The sequence below is a fragment of the Panicum virgatum genome, chromosome 3K, assembly GCF_016808335.1.
Source record: "Panicum virgatum strain AP13 chromosome 3K, P.virgatum_v5, whole genome shotgun sequence".
Taxonomy (NCBI): Eukaryota; Viridiplantae; Streptophyta; class Magnoliopsida; order Poales; family Poaceae; genus Panicum; species Panicum virgatum.
The window spans coordinates 14,144,001-14,163,734 of NC_053138.1; the positions used below are offsets into that span (position 1 = coordinate 14,144,001).

At 55.0% G+C, this 19,734-nt stretch overlaps 1 protein-coding gene across 1 annotated transcript; it reads right to left on the bottom strand.

Moving 5' to 3' along the window:
• Nucleotides 1–11,270: 11,270 nt before the first annotated feature.
• LOC120700620 (translation initiation factor IF-2-like) lies at nucleotides 11,271–13,567 on the bottom strand. The gene is made up of 5 exons (XM_039984868.1): nucleotides 13,281–13,567; nucleotides 12,885–13,195; nucleotides 12,355–12,551; nucleotides 11,933–12,275; nucleotides 11,271–11,554 (listed from the first exon to the last, which is right to left on the bottom strand). Exons 1-5 carry the CDS (start codon nucleotides 13,565–13,567, stop codon nucleotides 11,271–11,273), a joined length of 1,422 nt encoding a protein of 473 aa, XP_039840802.1.
• Between the last annotated feature and the right edge of the window lie 6,167 nt (nucleotides 13,568–19,734).

Below are 19,734 nucleotides of genomic sequence, written 5' to 3' on the forward strand. Positions count from 1 at the left end.
ACGTGGGGTGAGGGAGGGAGTTGCAACAGCAAAGTCCTGCCGGATTTTAGATCCGAACCGCAGATAACCAAATTTCTCAACTTTGTCATCCTAAATTTTTTGTATTTTTAATTCTGTGATTAGTGTTTTTTATAATTGTAACCGCTTAGGGTTCGGATTAGTGGTTATAATTGAAGCCGTACCATGGTTTTAGAAACTGGTTTAATTAAAATTAAGTCTTTGAATGGCCAGATATGTCGAGCAAGGTGGCGTTTCAAGTTCATTACGGTGATTTCTATAGAATTACTCGTGATTCCTATAGAGTAAATATATCATCACTGGAACGAAGACAGTGCAGTCTAGATAAACCCCTAGAGAGGAGTTTTGGTTCCATACGCAAATGGCTTCACGGGAAGTTCAATGTGAATCCAAAGACTCATTTGCTTACGGTTCATACCGTGACTTCCTGGGAAACAAATGAGGATTTCTGGGAGTTGACGCTTATAAGTAGTACGGAAGAATGGAAACATTACATGCACGCAGCTCTTCAAAGAGGGTGGCCTCTTGCAATGGTAATTCAGATTCACCAAAAGGTCGGTGATTTAGGTGAAGGATCAACACACACAACATATGACTAGAATGAAGAGTTGGAAGAGGATAAAGAAGAAGAGAACGTACAAGCTCCTGAACCAGAACCAGAACCAGAACCACAAGGTTTAGCAGATTGTCGGGTACCACGATTAGGGACACCCTAATTGGGGTACTAAGGTCACCCTAAAAAACGCAAACACATGTTAGGCGACTGAGCCCACGAAGGCCCACGGCCTCCTTCCAATCCGGAAGAAAGCAAAGGACTCAAAGAAGCTCAGCATGCGGCCCATTCGCACCCCCCTCGGACCCGCTCCCGCCATCCCGGACGCTGTGGCAGCACTGTGGAAACTGTGGAACCTGCGACGCGGGACGAGACGGGCTCGGCACTGTTCCCATTACTATTCTGTCAACTCCGGCCATTCGGACTCCACCTCATCACACGTATGGCCCCGGACCCGCCTCCTGCTCGGGGAGGGGTCCGGTGTCGCCACGCGCCCCCTCGGAGAGGGGTGCCCAGCACTAGCAGCCGGAGGCCTGGACCTCCCCCTCGAGGGGTCCGGGACCTCCACGTGACTCCCGGACCTCCTTAGTGCATACGACAGCACTCCGTCCAGGGGGTCCGGGACCGCCACGCGCCCTGCTACCGCTGGTGCACATATATATGCAACACCCTGACCTGCAGGGCCCACGGAACGCCATCAAGCCACATCTGGAGGACTGTACACCCTACAGCAACGACCACGCCGCCTGTTGGGGTTGGCAAGACACCGGCGCGATCTTCGCGAGGTCAAGGACGACGCCCAGCACGACCACCATGCCCGACGCCATACCCCACAGTGTGCTTCCCACAGTACTCGACTGTTGTATCCCCACAGCTTGGGGAGAAACGACGACTTCCGCGATCCCTCCTTGTGTCTATAAAAGGAGGCGGGCTTCCCTTAAGGGGGTCGGTCGGCTCTCTAGGCATTACATCGCTCGCAGAGCACACACTCGCTCCTAGCCCCAACATCGCCACTCGCCACACTCAGCTTCTCCCCTAGCAGAGACTTGGGAGCCTCCCTCCCTCTCTCGCCTCGCTTGTACCCCCTACTACAAGCACTCCGGGTGCAAGATAATACAGTGCCCTCGCACACCCTCTTGCTGGACGTACGGTCCCGCGGCCGGAACCAGGATAAACCCGTGCGTTACTGTGTTGCCTCTTGCATCAACATATGGGACGAGGAAACACACAGCATTTACTAGTTGGGATCCGGACCCCCGGGTCGGGACACCGACAGTTGGCGCGCCAGGTAGGGGCGGCTGCGTGACATTTTCTCTCTTGTTCCCATTTGATCTCCAGGGATGGCGGGCAGATCCAACCCATTCCCCATGGGCGTCTCGGATCCGCTCCTAGCGGGATACGTGATCTGGTTCGGGAGTCTCGAGTTCAGAGCAACCGGCAATGGTTACCTCATGGAGCTCCTCTCGCCCAAACGCAACCCCGTCACTCAGACTTCACCAGCCCGGCGCGACAGGCGCTCGGGCCAGTATTCGCGACAAGCATGCGCGGAGCGGCGCCGTGCGGCACGCCACAGCTCCCCCATGTGGGTTGAGGCTGGCATGTCGCAACTCAGCATCGCGGCCAACGGGGCCACCGCTTCGACATCACACGCCACGGCGTCGTCTGCACCGACACCATCATCTGCTGCAGCACCAGTGCCTCCCAGGGGGCTCGACCTCGCCGTCACCCTTTCCCTTCGGGATGCGCCACGCTGCCACCTACGCCTCTTCAATCAGCACTAACTTCACCGAGTATGATGATCTGCCGGGTCATCATCTTCTGTTGATCCACAACCTCATCGCGTCGTCTCCTGACGAATCCTACACCGAAATGGCGAGTTCGATCGCCGACGACATCAACTTCTTCATGAACAACTTCATGGCCGAGGAGGCCGAGGACTACTCCGGGGTCCGCGACCCCGACGCATTCCGCTCGTTCAAGCTCGCGACGGCTTATTGCCTCACCTGCTCTGAGGACTCCAATGAGGGGGAGTACAATCCCACTCGGGAGTGCTTCATGGCCAATCTTGCGGACGAGCAAAACGACAACGCGGTGGTGCCACCTACGGCACCTTCTTCTTCGTCAAGCTCGGCGGCGCGACAAGCACAGCTAGCACAACTCAAAGAGCTTCAAGCCAACCTCGATGAGCAACGCCGGCAGACACAGGAGCTACGCACCGCACTTGAGCAGCAGCGCACCACGCGTGGTGCACATGCCCAAGCGGCGGCACGCGTTGCCCGGGAGCGCATCCTGGCCGATGACAATGTCGACAAACCTTCGGAACTGAAGACGTCCGGCGAAAAACTTGTCGTTGCGGCCTACCTACTCCAAGCCATGCCCGAGCCATCGACGCCTTCGGGTCACAACCTGCGCCGCGAGGCACAGGCGCTCATCGAGCAAGCTGCCGTGCAGCAGGCCGAGAGCTCTGCGTCTCGCATTCGCTCGAAAGCCCAGAGCAGCCCGGTGGGACTGCACGCTAGGACCACGAGGCTTCGGTGCACACTCCACTAGCAGGGAAGGGCAAGGCAGCCGTAGCGCCCAGTGCGAAGGCACCCTCGGTGCACGACCGCATCGGAAAGGCTCCCGCAAGGGAGCGACTCCACGACACGCGCGGGCACGCTGATGACGGCGACGCCCGCTACATCGTCGGCGGCAGGAAATACACCCCTCGACGGGGGTGGACGTTTCGACCCCGTGCACGACAGGGGCGAGTCACCGGAGCCTCCGGGCTCTTGGGTGTTTAGCCGGGAGATTCGTACTGCATCTTTTCCCCCACGCTTTCGATAGCCCACCACCCTCGTCAAGTACTCGGGCGAGACAGATCCCGCGATTTGGCTCAATGACTATCGCCTAGCATGCCAGCTGGGCGGTGCGACAGACGACGCGGTCATCATCCGCAACCTTCCTCTTCAGCTTGCAGACGCCACACGAACGTGGCTCGAGCACTTGCCCGCGGACCAGATTCACAACTGGGCCGACTTAGTCAAGATCTTTGTGGGCAACTTCCAGGGCACATACGTGCGCCCTGGGAACTCCTGGGACCTCAAAGGGTGTCTCCAGAAGCCCAATGAGTCCCTGCGTGACTACGTGCGGCGCTTCTCCAAGCAGTGCACCGAGCTCCCCAGCGTCACCCACGTCGAGGTCATCAACGCCTTCCTCGAGGGTACGACGTGCAGGAACCTGGTGCACGAGCTTGCGAGAAGCTGACCCGCCAACACCAACGAGTTGTTCGACGCCGCCACCAACTACGCTGCCGGCGAGGAGGCTGTTGGTGCCATTTTCGACGATAAGCCGAACAAGCGCAAGGAAGATGCGCCCGCGGAGGGCAGCAATGCCAAGCCCAACGCCCCCGCCAAAAAACAAAAGCGGGGGAGGAAGGGAAAGAAGCCGGTCCCGCCGAACCAACGCGGATCGGGGCGGGCAGAGGACTCCGAGGAGGCCTTCGCTGTCGCCCCGGACCGCAAAGGACATCGAGGCCCTCGAGGCGGTGGCGGCCTGTTCGACGACATGCTTAAGAAGCCGTGTCCTTACCACAAGGGCTCGGTCAATCATACCCTCGAGCAGTGCGAGATGCTCAAGAACTATTACAACAGCGTCGCGCATCACGACGAGGACAAGAAAAAGGATGCTGGCGACAAAGGTGGAGATGACGAATTCCCCCGGTGGAGAACGCCTTCTTCATCTTCGGAGGACCAACGACGAACATAACCTCTCGGCAGCGCAAGCGTGAGCGCCGGGAAGTCTTCTTTGTCACCAAGGCCACGCCATCCTACCTCGACTGGTCGAAGGACACCATTTCCTTTGGCTGCGAGGACCACCCCGACTACGTCCCGCATCCGGGATGGTACCCGCTCATTGTCGACCCCATCATCGGCAACACCCGCTTCTCCAAGGTGCTCATGGACGGAGGCAGCAGCCTAAACATCATGTACGCCCATACCTTGGAGCTCATGGGGATTGGATTGAACAAGCTTCGCCTCAGCAAGTCGCCATTTCATGGCGTTGCGCCGGGGAAGCGCGTCCAACCCCTCGACCGGATCGATCTGCCTGTCTGCTTCGGCACGGCAGCCAACTTCCGCAAGGAAGTACTCACCTCTGAGGTGGTGGGGTTTCGGGGATCTTATCATGCCATTCTTGGACGTCCCTGCTACGCCAAGTTCATGGCCATCCCCAACTACACCTACCTCAAGTTGAAGATGCCGGGTCCGAAGGGCGTCATCACCGTCGGCTCTTCGTTCGAGCATGCCTACGAGTGTGACATCGAGTGCGTTGAGCACGCGGAGGCTCAAGCGGAGGACGAGGCCCTCGCAGCCACCCTCGACAGAATGGCAAGCGAGGCCTTGGACTCCACGCACCGACACGCGGGAAGCTTCGAACCTGCCGAGGGTATCAAGAAGGTGCCCCTTGACCCGAGCCACCCCGATGACAAGGCGTTGCAGATCAGCGCCACCCTCGACAGCAAATAGGAAGTGGTGCTCGTCGACTCTCTCCGTGCCAACAAAGACATTTTCGCGTGGAGCCCCTCGGACATGCCTAGCATACCGAGGGAGGTCGCCGAGCACTCCCTTGATATCCGACCCAACTCCAAGCTGGTGAAGCGGCGCCTGCGACACTTCGACGAGCTCAAGCGCCGGGTGATCGGCGAGGAGTTGCAGAAACTTCTGGCGGCCGGGTTCATCAAGGAGGTATTCCATCCCGAGTGGCTAGCTAATCATGTATTAGTGAAGAAAAAGAACGGAAACTGGAGGATGTGTGTAGATTACACTAGCTTAAATAAAACATGTCTGAAGGTTCCTTTTCCTTTGCCACGTATTGATCAGATCGTAGATTCAGCTGCGGGATGTGAACTTTTTTCTTTTCTTGATACTTACTCCGGTTACCACCAAATTAAGATAAAAGAGTCCGACCAGCTCGCGACTTCTTTTATCACACCTTTCGGCATGTACTGCTATGTTACGATGCCCTTTGGCCTCAGGAACGCTGGAGCTACATATCAGCGGTGTATGCTCCATGTTTTCGGAGACCATCTCGGGCGGAACATAGAGGCATATGTCGACGATATCGTTGTAAAATCCAGGAAGGCGGACGACCTGGTTACTGATCTCAGGATCACATTCGGTTGCCTATGAGCCAAAGGGGTAAAACTCAACCCCGAGAAGTGCATGTTCGGGGTGCCTCGAGGCATGCTCTTGGGCTTCATTGTCTCCCAGCGGGGCATCGAACCCAACCTTGAGAAAGTATCGGCCATCACTCGGATGGGACCGATCCGAGACCTAAAGGGGGTACAGAGGGTTATGGGATGCCTAGCGTCCCTCAGCCGGTTCATATCGCATCTCGGCGAGAGAGGCTTACCCCTGTATCGACTCTTGAGAAAAACCGAGCGCTTCACGTGGACCCCCGAGGCCCAAGAAGCCCTCGACAGGCTGAAGGCATCGCTCACTCACGCCCCCATTCTCACACCACCCACGGACGGCGAGCCCCTCTATCTATACATAGCTGCGATGACCCAAGTGGTCAGCGCAGTGGTCGTTGTCGAGAGACAAGAGGAGGGCCATGTTCTGCCCGTCCAACGGCCGGTGTACTACATCAGCGAGGTGTTGTCTGAAACTAAGACACGCTATCCGCAGATTCAGAAGCTGCTCTACGCAGTGGATTTGGCTCGGCGCAAGCTGCGCCACTACTTCGAGGCCCATCTCGTCACCGTGGTCTCGTCTTTCCCTTTGGGAGAGATAGTCCGCAACAGGGAAGCCGAGGGTAGAATTGCCAAATGGTCTGTGGAGCTGATGGGAGAAACTCTCACCTACGCCCCCCGCAAAGCGATCAAGTCCCAAATCTTGGCCGACTTCGTGGCTGAATGGACGGACATTCAGCTACCCCCACCACAAATCCAGGCCGAATGCTGGACCATGTTCTTCGACGGGTCGGTGATGAAAACCGGCGCCGGTGCCGGCCTCCTTTTCATCTCACCCCTTGGAGATCACATGCGATACGTGATACGCCTACACTTCCCTGCGTCGAACAACATGGCGGAGTATGAGGGCCTCCGCAGTGGCCTCCGCATCGCTATCGAGCTCGGCGTCAAACGCCTCGACGTGCGCAGTGACTCCCAACTCGTCATCGACCAAGTGATGGAGTCTAGTTGCCACGACCCGAAGATGGAGGCATACTGCAAAGCAGTTGTTGACGTTCACTAACGCCCCCGATTTGTGTACCGCAAGCGCACGGTTCGTGGTAGCTTTTCCCTTAGAGTATTCCCCCAAGGTTTATCAATCTGTGGATCGACAATGAACTTACTAGGGTTTTCCATCTAATCTAACGGATCTATCCTAACATGAAGCATTAATTGCATATAAAAGATGAACCTTTGATAGATATGAGTGATGTACGAAGGTTGATCTCATCCATGAACATCAGTAAGGATAAAGCATGACCGAAGGCATGACTAAACCTATCACACGCATTCTAGTTGTAGTTCTAGCTAAACGAGTAAGCTCAACATGCATCTCATCCAAAGCCTCTTTAAATCAAAACCTCCAATCCGATCCCTCGATACCCAACCTACTTAGTGGCAACGGCCTGTCACGACGCCACCCCTTTCAACGGGATACCCTGAAGCAAGTCGAACCCCCTTTGGGTAGATCCGGTATGAACTCCTAGCCACCATAGCTACAAGAACACCCCATGCAATCTATCTCGAGAATAGATCTAGGAATAAGCGCACCCAAAGCAAGAACAAAATCGAAAGAGGAGAGACATGATCACTAAATAGATCGGATGACATGAAGACATTACTCACATAATAGATTCGTTTGGATCGCCACCACCGTGTATACAACATTGACGACTCCAACTAGCTCATGAACTCCACCATGACACAACCACGCAGGGAGGCCATGGCGGCTAGGGATGGCCTAAGCCATCTCCTAGACAACTTCGAAGACTTGCGGCGGCCGTCGTCTCCCTCCGGTCTTGGCCCTAGGTTTTCGTCGAGTTCTGGTTGGATGGATGCTTCGAGTTGAATAAGGTGCAAGCTATTTATAAGCCGAGGAAGCCACCGGTCGAAGGGGAAGGCAACCGCCTCAGAAAAGGGCTGGGCCAGCCGGCCTCATGGGCCTAGGCCGGCCGGCCTACCCCTTTTCGGGCTCGCCTCGGTCTCATTTTTGGCGTGTAGACTCCTCGCATCTTCTAGAGTTTCTGTCCTTCACGATTGCACCCTTTTGGACGTTGTTATCTTGGAGATATCTTCGAGGAAAGGATAGGATAGGGAATCCTTCCTTAAATCTTCATTTGCTTTGTTTAATCCCGAAGTATCTTGATCTCATCTTCGTGGGCTTGGTCCTTTGGGCTCTCTTGGAGGATGGATGTGCACGAATGTGCTTCGAATCAACATGGGCTTTGGTCCTTCCTTTGGGCTTTGGCCTTCGTCTTTCTCCGTGTTAGCGCTCGATCACGGGCCTCGTCATTTCATGCTCCAAAATAGGTCAAAAACCTGCAAAAACGAAGTTCCTCCAAAATATATGTGCATATGTGAAAATGACCAATAATTAGGCCGGGGTTAGGACGGTTAGTGATTTTGATATTGAACTCATGCCATTATCAAGAATAAACAAGAGATAAAATGGATACTTAAGGAGCGCCAACAGCAGTGCGCCGCCTTGAAGACAAATTCGATGGCCTAGAACTCAATCATGTCCCGCGCAAGTACAACGAGGACGCCGACGAACTAGCCAAGATCGCGTCGGGGCGGACCACCGTCCCCCCGAACATCTTAGCTCGCGACATCACCAAACCCTCCATCGAATTCAAGGATCCGACGGAGCTATGCCCCTCGTCCACCGGGCCCTCCGGCGGGGACCCCCCAGCAGACGAGGTCGAGCCCATGGACATCGACTTCGGGACCTCCTCCGCGGACGAGGCCGAAGCAATGGAGATCAACGAGGCCCCCACTTCGCAAGATTAGCGCGTCCAGTACCTTGACTGGATGATTCGAGGGGTCCTACCTTCGAACCGCGCTCAGGCGCGGTGCCTCACTAGGCGGGCCAAGTCTTTCGTCCTGATCCACAACGAGCTATACAAGCGCAGTCCCTCAGGAGTCTTGCAGCGATGCATCCCCACCCCCGAGGGCAAGGAGCTGATCCGCGACATCCACGATGGCATCTGCGGCCACCATGCCGCGCCACGTACCCTCGTGGGTAACGCGTTTCGGCAAGGTTTTTACTGGCCCACCGCAGTTGCCGACGCCACCGACGTCGTGCGGACCTACGATGGTTGCCAATTTTACGCTCGAAAAACACACCTCCCCGCGCACGTTTTGCAGACCATCCCCATCACATGGTCTTTCGTTGTGTGGGGACTGGACCTCGTTGGTCCACTGCAGAAGGCGCCCGGGGGCTTCACCCACTTGCTGGTGGCCGTCGAAAAATTCTCCAAATGGATCGAGGCTCGACCCATCGGCAAGATCAAATCCGAGCAGGCGGTTCTATTCTTCACCGACATCGCCTTCAGGTTCGGGGTCCCGAATTCGATCATCACCGACAACGGCACCCAGTTCACAGGCAAGAAGTTCTTGGCGTTCTGCGATAATTTCCACATACGTGTGGACTGGTCGGCTGTAGCACACCCACAGACGAACGGCCAAGTGGAGCGTGCTAATGGCATGATCCTCCAAGGACTGAAGCCAAGAATCTTCAACAAGTTGAATAAATTCGGCCGGAGGTGGCTCACGGAGCTACCCTCGGTCATTTGGAGCCTGAGGACGACCCCAAGCAGAGCCACGGGCTTTACCCGATTCTTCCTCATCTATGGCGCCGAGGCCATACTCCCCACGGACTTGGAGTACGGGTCGCCAAGGCTCAAGGCATACTGTCGTGGTGCTGCAAACTACAGCCGGGTGGCGGAAGGCACCCGCCCTAGCCCAGAGGGTGTGAACTCGGGGGTTAGCTAGTCTTAGTTTGATCTCACTCAAGAACGCGATGAACACAGCAGGTTTAGAGTGGTTCGGGCCGCCGGAGCGTAATACCCTACGTCCACTGTGTGTTGTATTGCTTGCGCTCTCTAGCTGGGTCTTGAGAGAGTCTGAGGATCTTCCCACGAGAGTGTGAGAGTTGCCAGAGCTTGTGTCTGTCTGGATTGTGGAGATGGTCCGTGTTCTAGCGGGCGTGCTCTCCCTTTTATATGTCCAAGGGGAGCACGTACACTGAGCGGGGCCCCGACATGTGGACCCGACGATGTATTATAAACTACATTTTGGCCTTCAATGCCTCAGATCCGGAGATCTTGTCGTCGGCTTCTGTGCGTAGCTTCTGACCAGGGATGGTCTTGAGCTGTCCTGTCAGAGTAGAGTTTAGCCCCTGCAGCCGCGCGTCGAGGTCATGATGAAGCGCCGAACTACTGACTCAGTCCACTGTAGCAGTGTGCACTGTTGCTCCAGTCAGTAGCTGGTCATCATGACTCGTCGCGTATGCGCACGGCGCTGAGTCTTTAATGCTTGTCTTGGTAAATGACGAGCCGCGTCGGCAATTGGCGATCCATAGTGTGGACTGACAAAAGCTGCCCCGTGCCCAGCGGCAGCAGAGCCTGCCTCAACCACTCGCACTTAATGCGGGTGGGTGAGGGAGCTTCCAGCGGAAGGCTTGCGCCCGCGCCCGCGTCTGCGCGACATGTGGCGGCTCCGGACCCCTAGCAGCTAGCTGAGCCGAGAGCTCACGGGGGTCCGGATAGACACGTGGAGGGTCCGGACCCATCTGCGGGAGTCCGGATGGCACGTGGAGGTCCCGGACCAACGTGCGGGGGTCCGGGTCCGCGGCCATAGGTGCGGAGCATTTCCACTTCTGGGACACGTGGTGATACCGGACCCGTCCCCGAACGGGAAGCGGGTCCGGGACCGTTGGTCCGGTGAGATGGAGTCGGAACCCAGGAGTCTGGCTGCTCAGCTCCTTAGGGCGTAGTTACGGATAACTACGCGAGTCTTGGCACAGTAGGAGTGGGTACCCCAGTTGTAGGGTACCGACACATACCAAGAGCAGCAGAACCAACGAGCCCGCGAAGACTCGTTGGATCAAGTGGACGAGGCTCGAGACGTGGCACTCCTACACTCTGCGCGCTACCAGCAGTCTTTACGAAGATATCAGGCACAGAGAGTCCGACGCTGAGACCTCGACAAAGGGGACATGGTGCTGAGGCTTCGACAAGACAGCAGGGGCCGCCACAAGCTCTCACCACCATGGGAGGGCCCGTACATAATCGTAGAGGTGCTCAAACCCCCGAACGTCCCCAAAAATCGCCAACATTTTTTCAAAAAACTTCCGTCTCGTATCTAAGCTTCTCGTACACTTGGGGAAAATGGACGCGAGGCACAAGCAACTACGGTACGGGGACGGCCGAGTCGTGGGGCCGCCTATGCCTCCGGGATACGGCACCCCCCTCACCACGCCACGCCTTCGTCGCTTATGAACGCGAAATTCCTCGCAGAAGTTTACCTAAGTCGCATACGAGAACACGGAAGTAGAGTAAAGAAAACGAAGGCTCGAACGCACAAGGCCTCGATGGGCTACACTGTCGATTTCAACGATTTAACGAAAATGAATTTCTTTATTCATAAATATAAAGTGTGATTACAACGAACACTAATCTATTACATGGGCTTCGCGGCCCAGCCTATCTACATGTTGTCACCCCCCCTCTGTGGATCTGCGACAGCATCGAATTCAGCTATCGGAGGGATGTCGGCTTCGAGCTTCTCGGCAAGCACCGCGGCGAACTCCTCGGCGGCTGCATCGGCGTCGTCCATGATGGCTAACGCGGCATCCGCATCGGCGTCGTCTGGAACCACGTACCCCGACGACACTCTCTGTAAGTCCATGAGGTAGTGCGTCGAGGCCACGGCGAGGGCGCGAAGGACACTGAGGCGGAAGGCGCTCTTGGCGTGCTCAGCGATCCGGCCACCTAGCGCTCGCAGGCGGCTGATCACCGAGCTACCAGATACAACGCCCTCCCCCTCGAGCTCCTGGCACACGCTCATGGCAGTCCGCTCGAGGTCAGCGTACTCCGTTTGAGCCGCCATGAGTGTGGTGCCTACCACCTCTTTCACCGCGATCTCGTCCGCCACCCTCTGCCTTAGCTCTGATCAAAGGAATCAAGATCAGCTGCGAAAAAGTAAAATCCAACTACTGCGAAATTTCGAGTACTTACCCACGATGCTCTTCTGCGCCTCCTCCCTCTGGATTCGGGCGGCCTCCTCGAGCGAGGACAAGGAGTTTTCCTTCTCCCTGAGGCCGGCCTCCATGTTCTGGATGGCCACCTCCTTCTCCTCGAGGGCTTTGCCCTTTTCCTGGAGGGTCCCGGAGAGCGTGACGACGGCCACCTCTTTCTGGAGAAGTTCGGTCTCCTTTTGCTCAAGCTCCGTCCTAAGGCGTTGCAGCTCGGCAGTCTGCTCCTCGACTTCCCGAGCCTTCTGCTCCGCTGTGACCCTCTGGACGTCACACTCGCCGGTAACCCGCGCTAACTCCTCCTCCAGTGCCCACTGACGCGCCCCCAGATCCGTCATCCTGGTGCTGGCCTCGATGTTCTTGAGCACCAACTCGGCATTGTGCTGCCCGAGCCAGCCTATCTGGGAGTGCCGCCAGGTCATCTCGGCGCTCTTTCTGCGCGAGATATCCTTCTGCCGCTGCGGAAGAGAAGGCATGGGTAAAGCAAGCAAAGTCAGGGCCAAAAATATGAACGATTCTCGGGGAGGAGCTGCTTACCTGGCTGATCTGGTAATCCGTCATTCGATGGAACTCCAGGGCGCGTACGACGAGGTTCTGAATCTGAGAACCTGCCTCGTACTGCGCCTGCCAGATGGCCTCCTCCTCTCGCTCATTGCGGAGGACCTCCGGGGGGACCACGGACTGAACGATTGCCCCATGCTGGGCCCCCCCGGATGCCCCCTCGTCGAGCACCTCTGCGCAGGCCGACGTGAAATCGGCGATCTTGTCGGCGGCGCTCGCCGCAGCAGCGGGGTCGATGTCTCTCGAATCCCCGTATTCCCCGCTGCTGTCCGGCAGCTGCACCACCGGGATCGCGATGTCCGTCACTGCCTGCGCCACCACCGTCGGTGCCGCCGTTACCGCAACAACACCCCCATCCTGGGCCTCTCCGGGCGCCAAGACGTGGGTTACCTCCACCATCGGCGCCCTCTGCGCCGACTCCTCTGCGACTCCCTCGACCCCAGCCCTCGGGGGCTCGGGGACGAGGGTCTCCACCTCCGCCTGCCCAGCGGGGCGCTCCTGCGCACCCCCACCAGATCCTTCCTCGACGACCGGCCGGGCGGCGTCATCTGCGCCGCCCCGGCCGGCATCCCCCGCGGCGTCGACCGGAGCGGTTGCTTCAGCTCCACTCTGCCCAGCGTCACCCTCGTTCCCCGGTGCTAGAGCCTGTTGCACCACTTGAGTCCCTCGAGCCATCGCCGCCCGCAGCTTCGCGGCCTCCGCCACGATATCTACGACGGGCAGAGGTTGCGGCGCCGTGTGCGGCGTGGCGCGTGCCCCGGTCTTGAGGGCTTTCACCGGCGCGAGCGGGGCTGCGTCCTTGGCAGCGGCCCCGGAGCTGGAAATCGGGGAAGGAAGGTCGAGGTTAGTAGGATTGGGGGAGCGATCAAATAAACACGACAAGTAGAACCAGAGACACTTACCTGGCACTCATGCTGCGCTTGCCCGTGCCGCTCCTTCGGGCCCGCGGCACACCGACGCCCCTCGATGCCTGATCCGAGGGTGTCACCCTCGGAGCAGGCTGAGGCCTCGGGGCCATCTGTGCGGACGCCTCCGCGCTCGCCGCGGACCCATCGCCACCCGTCGACATCGTGGGCGCGGGGACCCCCTCGCCCGTCGCTGGCGCCTCGACGCCATCCACTTGATAGACCAGCGGGGAACTCGCGCCCGCCGCCGCCGCCGCCTCGTCATCGCCCGGGGGGTGAACCATGGCATCCAAGGCCTCCTATTCGTCGTCCATAGATTCGGGCGTGGCGGGCCGCGGTTTCCCCTCCGCGCGTGCAATCTTGCACGCCTAGTCGTGCCTCTTCTTCCTTTTCCTCTTCCTCTCGGCCGTCGCCTTCGCCGCGTTTTTTTGCTTCTTCACCGCCTCTGCGTGCAGGCGGTTGATTTGGCGTTCTTCCGGGACCGGAGGCCTCGAGGGGTGGCACTTCAACCCCTTCAAAACACAACCAAGTCGAAGTCAGGATGCGTGGAAAGGAACAGCACATGACAACAACGAATCCGGAATCGAGACTCAACAGAGAAATGTACCCCGGCTCGGGGCGCATCTTGATCCTCCAAAGATCTTCGGGGTCATTGGGGAACTCCGCCACCGCGCTCCTTGCCCTCCGGGCAGCGATGTCTCGGGGGAGCAGCTTGACCGCCGTCCTCGAGCCCGAGGCCCGGGCCCCGGGGGTGAGCTTGAAGATCGGCAGGACCCTCTCCATGAGAGGGGTCACCCTCTGCCGGTGGAAATTCGCGATGACGGCAGCCGCCGTCAACCCTCTTCAATCCAGGCGCTCCAGCGCGTCGGTGAGGACCTTGAGCTTGGCTTGCTGCGCTGGGGGCGATACCCCCCAGTCCCACTTCTCGGGCCACTCCCGAAGCACCCTGTTGGTGAACGCCGAGAGCTTGCTGCTGAAGTTGCGCAGATAGAACCACACTCGGCTCCACCCGGCGTTGTTTGTTGTCATCTTGTTGGAGATGTACAAATTTTTCTGGCTTGGGCGCAAGTGGAGCGTCAGGCCGCCTGCGCGCGCGTACCTCTTTGCTTGGTTCCGCACGTGCTCGACGAAGAGCTCGCCGCGGAAGAGGTGGATCCACATATCCCAGTGCGCCTCGATCCCTAAATATCCCTCGCAGACGGCGACGAAGACCGCCACCTGCGAGATGGAGTTGGGGCTGAAGTTGTGCAGCTCCGCTCCATAGTGGTCGCACAATGCCCGCATGAATCGCCCCACGGGAACGCCGAATCCCCGCTCGTCGAGCCTCACGAGGCTCACAACGTAGCCCGCGGGGGGATTCGGCTCTGTCTCCTCCGGCTGCGGGGAGATCCACGCCGGCGCCCCTGTGTCGGGGTTTAGCAGGAGCAGCCTGTCCTCGACTAGCCGCTCCAAAACCGCCTCGGTGGCGGTCGACCCGCACGGCAACGGCTCCTGGATATCTGCCATTACTTCAGAGCTTGGTCTCACACCTCTTACGAGGATTAGCCAATTCTATTGGTAAATTCATGTCCGGGGAAGGGATGAGTACCGATAGGGCTCCGTTTTTCGATGGCACGGGATTTCCACGGTGGAAAGTGCTTATGCAAGCACATCTTCAAGCCCGGGGGCTTGATGTTTGGCGTGTCACCGAAGAGGGCAAGAAAAATGAGAATAAGGCCGAGAAACAATATGATGCCATTGCAAAATCAATTATATTGTCTTCTCTATGTGATAGTGTGTTTAATCGTGTCTTTGCAAATGAAAATGCTCATAAGCTATGGAAGCAAATTGTCGAGAATCATGAGGGCACAAAGGATGTTGCCAATCAAAAATATCATATTCTCGGCGAGGAGCTTAGTAGCTTTAAGCAACTTCCTAATGAAAATGCTCATGACATGTACTCACGATTAAACACTCTTGTCAATGAAATTAATGCCTTAGGTCTCAATCAAGTTAAAGATGAGGACATTAACCGCAAGATCCTCCGAAGCCTTCGCAAGCCCGATTATGACATCATCAACACACTCTTGCAAAAGGAAGACTTGGTCAAGCTTACACCCAACCAAGTCATCAATCAAATCATTGCCCATGAATATAGTATGGGGATGACAAAGAAGAAAGAGCAAGAGTTCACCTCTTCTTCAAGCAAAAAGAGTCTCGCCGCCAAGCACTCATGCAAGCATCAACCAAGGCGACAAGACTCATCAAGCTCAAGTGAAGAAGAAGAAGAAGAGGATGAGGAAGAAAGTGATGATGAATCAAGCTCAAGTGATGAAGAATATCCAAGGGCCGTGCTATACCATCACCGCAAGATTGCCGAGCATGTACATAAGCTCTATGAGCTTGGGTACAAAACACTCATTAAAGGGAGTGCGGTTGGGATGGAGAAGATGGCGAAGAACAAGAACAAGTCAAGAGCCCAAGCTCTCTCCGCCATCCACAAGCCCAAGAAAAGTGGTGAAAGCTCAAGTCACAAGAAAAATTCCAAGAGCTCCACCACCCTCGCCCTCGGAGATTATCACCACCACCCATGTGTCTTATGGCACTAGGTAATAACGATGTAAGTGATGACTCCTCCTCCAATGATGAATCCGATGTTGAAACCAATGAAATTTGTGAGATGATGACACTTCTCCATAATCAACAAGAATATCTCACTAAACAAAATGAAGAAATCAAAACTCTCAAGGCTAAAGAAAAACTTCATGCTTCATTTGTCTCAAGATATGAGAACTTGCTAAACAAATTCAATTTGTTAGACAATGAGCATAAAGAACTTAAAATGAAATATGAGAGTCTTGAATCTAAAAATGAATCATCATCGGATAAATCATTTCCTTGCAATATTCCTTGTGCTATCTCTATTGACAAGGTAGATGCGTCTACCTCTTGTGATCTAACACCTTGCAATGAGAATGTGATTGTAGAAACATGTGATGATCTCATTGCTAAGGAAAATGATGAGCTTAAACAAGAGGTAGAAAGGCTAATGACGGACTTGAGGCGGCTCAAAGGAAAGTACACTCAAGAGCAAGTTCAACCTTCTCAATATAACACCTCCGCGGGCGTGAAGAAGCTTGAGAAGGGAGAAACCGTGACTTGCTTCAAGTGTCACAAAGAAGGCCACAAGTCCTACCAATGCAAGGAGAAAGAGGGCAAAGCAAAGGGCAAAGAAAATAGCAAGCCCAAGAACTTGAACAAGAACAAGAAGGCTAAGGAGATCAAGAAAAACACATCTCCATACTTGAAGGCGTTCTACATATACACCAAGCCCACCCACAAGAACAAGCAAAAGAGCACCTCCTATGTGATCAAGAAGAAAACAAATGGCAAGGTGGTTGCTCACAAGGTTGGGAAGCAAGAAAGGAGTTGGAACCGCCCCATTTGGGTGCCCAAGGATGTCATCATCAATATGAAGGGGCCTCAAATGGTGTGGGTTCCAAAGGAGACTTGAAGCCCAAGAATGGCTTCGGGGGATTTGGATGCTTAGCTTACAAGTTGAAGTGAAGGTTAAAGCCAAAGAAGCTAAGCTCACAACTTGGACATTTGTTGCCCAAGTCCCCCATAAGGTAATAGTAGCTAAAAATTTCAATTCAAGCATCATGTGGCTCCATTGCTCTTACTAGGTTGTTTGCATTGCATCACCTAGTGTTATATATGGTGGGTTGCTTATGTCATGACTCTAACCCATGAGCAACCTACATGGTTTGATAAGTGTGTAGAAAGCTACACAAAGTCACCCTTCATGGTACATGAACTTCATGAGGTATGTATTTCATATGTGTACCATGAACACAAGCTATAGAGAATAACTTCCCATTGTTGTCAAAAACATTGTGCATATATTTGCTTGGTGATTCAAACACCAAATGCACAATTTTAGGGGGAGTTCATTCTAATAGGTTGTGATTTTGAGACTAACAAGTTTTCTAGTTTATCTTTTGTAGTCTCACGGTGGAGTTGACACTCTAAGAGAATGTGTTTCACGCTCAATGTGAACAAACAACTCTATAAGAGTGATTAGATAGATTGTGCTTTCATGCGTATTGAGCCATGCTCTATTGAACTTAAATGCTCATATCTAATTTCATAGGCTATGTGCTCATACATTTGCTTAACCTCGGTGTACCAAGTGCTCACCTCTTAAAGACTTTCAATTGGTTGCAAGTCACTTTCAATTGGTACATGCAAGGTAAACAAATTTTCCCGGAGGTATGCTAGGTTCTAAACTCATTCAATTGATATAATTATCAATTTCTTATCCTTTTTAGAGCTAACTCCGTGCATGATATGATCTAAGCTTTCTAGTTATTACTTTTAGTTGTGCACTTGATTTTCACATTATCATTTTGTGCACATACTTGTGGAAAGTTTAGCTCATGTCATGCTAGTCTAGTGATTTTGTGATCCACCATAGTAAATTTTCAATTGGTATCTTCATTGATGTCATACACTTGGATCATGAGTCATGGAACTAACTCCCTAGGCTACTAATCTTCTCTTAAGCTATATTGTTTTGCAAGACTTTTGTTGGAGCAAGACCTTTTAGGTGATTTGATTCCAAAGGGGGAGAAATGTGGATCAAAGCAAGGTATTTTCTCAAGGAGAAGAATCATATCCCAAAGGGGGAGAAATACCTAAATGAATCAAGTCATGAGGGGGAAGTAGCGAAAAAGGGGGAGAATAAAAGGGGGAATCATGGTTTTAGGGGGAGGCCAAGTCATCATTGGATGGTGGTAAACATCCAAGCAAGCGTAAGCGGTTTTCAATTGATTTCAATTGGTATCAAGTGGTTAAATTTGTTAATTTTTGTAAATTTATGCTTGCTTTGATTGTGTTGTCATCAATCACCAAAAAGGGGGAGATTGTAAGGAACATGGCACCATTTATGCCATTTCAAGTGATTTTGGTGATCGAATGACAACACAACACTTGGACTAATATGATTGTTAAGATGACCATTCTCAGGCTTTTAGGTTCAAGTGATGACAAAGAGAAAGAGAAGATAGGCATAGCAAGGCCCGAAGGGCTGCCCCTACGGGGGTTCCGCTACCCGGTTAGCGGACGGGGGTCTTCAGCACCCCTTGAACATAGGACCTGAGACCCGCGAGGGGCGGCTCCCCCTCGACCCCCATCCGCTAACCGGGTAGCGGAACCCCCGTAGGGGCAGCCATTCGGGCCTTGCTATGCCTATCTTCTCTTTCTCTTTGTCATCACTTGAACCTAAAAGCCTGAGAATGGTCATCTTAACAATCATATTAGTCCAAGTGTTGTGTTGTCATTCGATCACCAAAATCACTTGAAATGGCATAAATGGTGCCATGTTCCTTACAGCTTTCCTTCCTCTACTTCCTCTCGCTCTCGGCTACGTGCTCAGAAGGCAGGGGAGGCTCAGAAGGCAGGGGAGGTGAAGGCAAATGGCCAGGTGAGCCCAAAACAACCCCTTCCTCCTCGCTTTTATTCACCGCAACGGACGGGTCCGCCGCCACGGCCAAAATCTACCGCATTGAATGTGGGAGATTTTGCTGTCACTGACGGCCGGGTCCCACGGCGCGGAGTCTCCCACGCGTGCAGTCGGGAGTAATCACGGCACAGCAACCAACGGGCGCGGCGCGACTGTTGCGCTGTTCCATCTATCAGCCGCCGCCCACACCGCTTTGCCCGCCCGAGGTAGACGCCTGAAAAGGCGCGCCCGCACCGCACGAACCGGGCCACGTCGCCCACGACCGGCAAGAAACCCGCTCGCGTGCCCCGTGACTCCGCGGCGTTCACGAATTGTGACGGAATATTCCTCCCGGGGGCTTTTTATCCTCGCAGGAATCGCATTCCGAGGCCTTACTGATCAGGGGTTCGAAGCCTGGCCCGTCGAGGGTTCGACAGGCGCCCCAGACCACCAGAGTCAGGGACTGCATGGATGTGCCATACAAGCTACCCTTGAACACGGAGTTCGAGACATCCTACGCAGTGTTCAAGGCCAGCCGAGAGTGCCTAGTAGGGGGTCCCATCGAGGGAGAGCATCGAGCCCTTGAACCCTATCGAACGGGTCCGAGCCCCGCCTAGCAAACCCTCGCAAGCGCTTTATGTGACGTGTCCATGGACCACGAGCCGACCCATATCGAACGGGGCATGGACGTCTGCTTGAACTACCCACTAATAGCTCACTGAAGCAGCCATAGCTCGCAGCCCGGGCATGGGTAGCATGGTGCACTTCACCCCTCCTCCCTGCGGAAGGGCGACGAGGGTCGTAATCAAAGTCGAGGGTTCACCTGAATGCCTTCACGCAAGCCTGGGCTCGGGGGCTCCTCGCACACCACGGCCTAGGCCACACCCTCGAATAAATGGATAACCGTCGATTGTGAAGTTTCGCGTGTCTGATCAAATCCCCTACTATTAATGCGTGCCCACCTGATGG

Excerpts from the sequence above, each read along its gene's own strand:
- LOC120700620 (XM_039984868.1), bottom strand. The coding sequence starts at position 13,567 with ATGGTTCACCCCCCGGGCGATGACGAGGCGGCGGCGGCGGCGGGCGCG. Across the intron at positions 13,196-13,280 it reads AAGCGCAGCATGAGTGCCAG|CTCCGGGGCCGCTGCCAAGG; the intron begins GTAAGTGTCTCT and ends CCCGATTTCCAG. Across the intron at positions 12,552-12,884 it reads CGAGGAAGGATCTGGTGGGG|AGGTGCTCGACGAGGGGGCA; the intron begins GTGCGCAGGAGC and ends CGGCCTGCGCAG.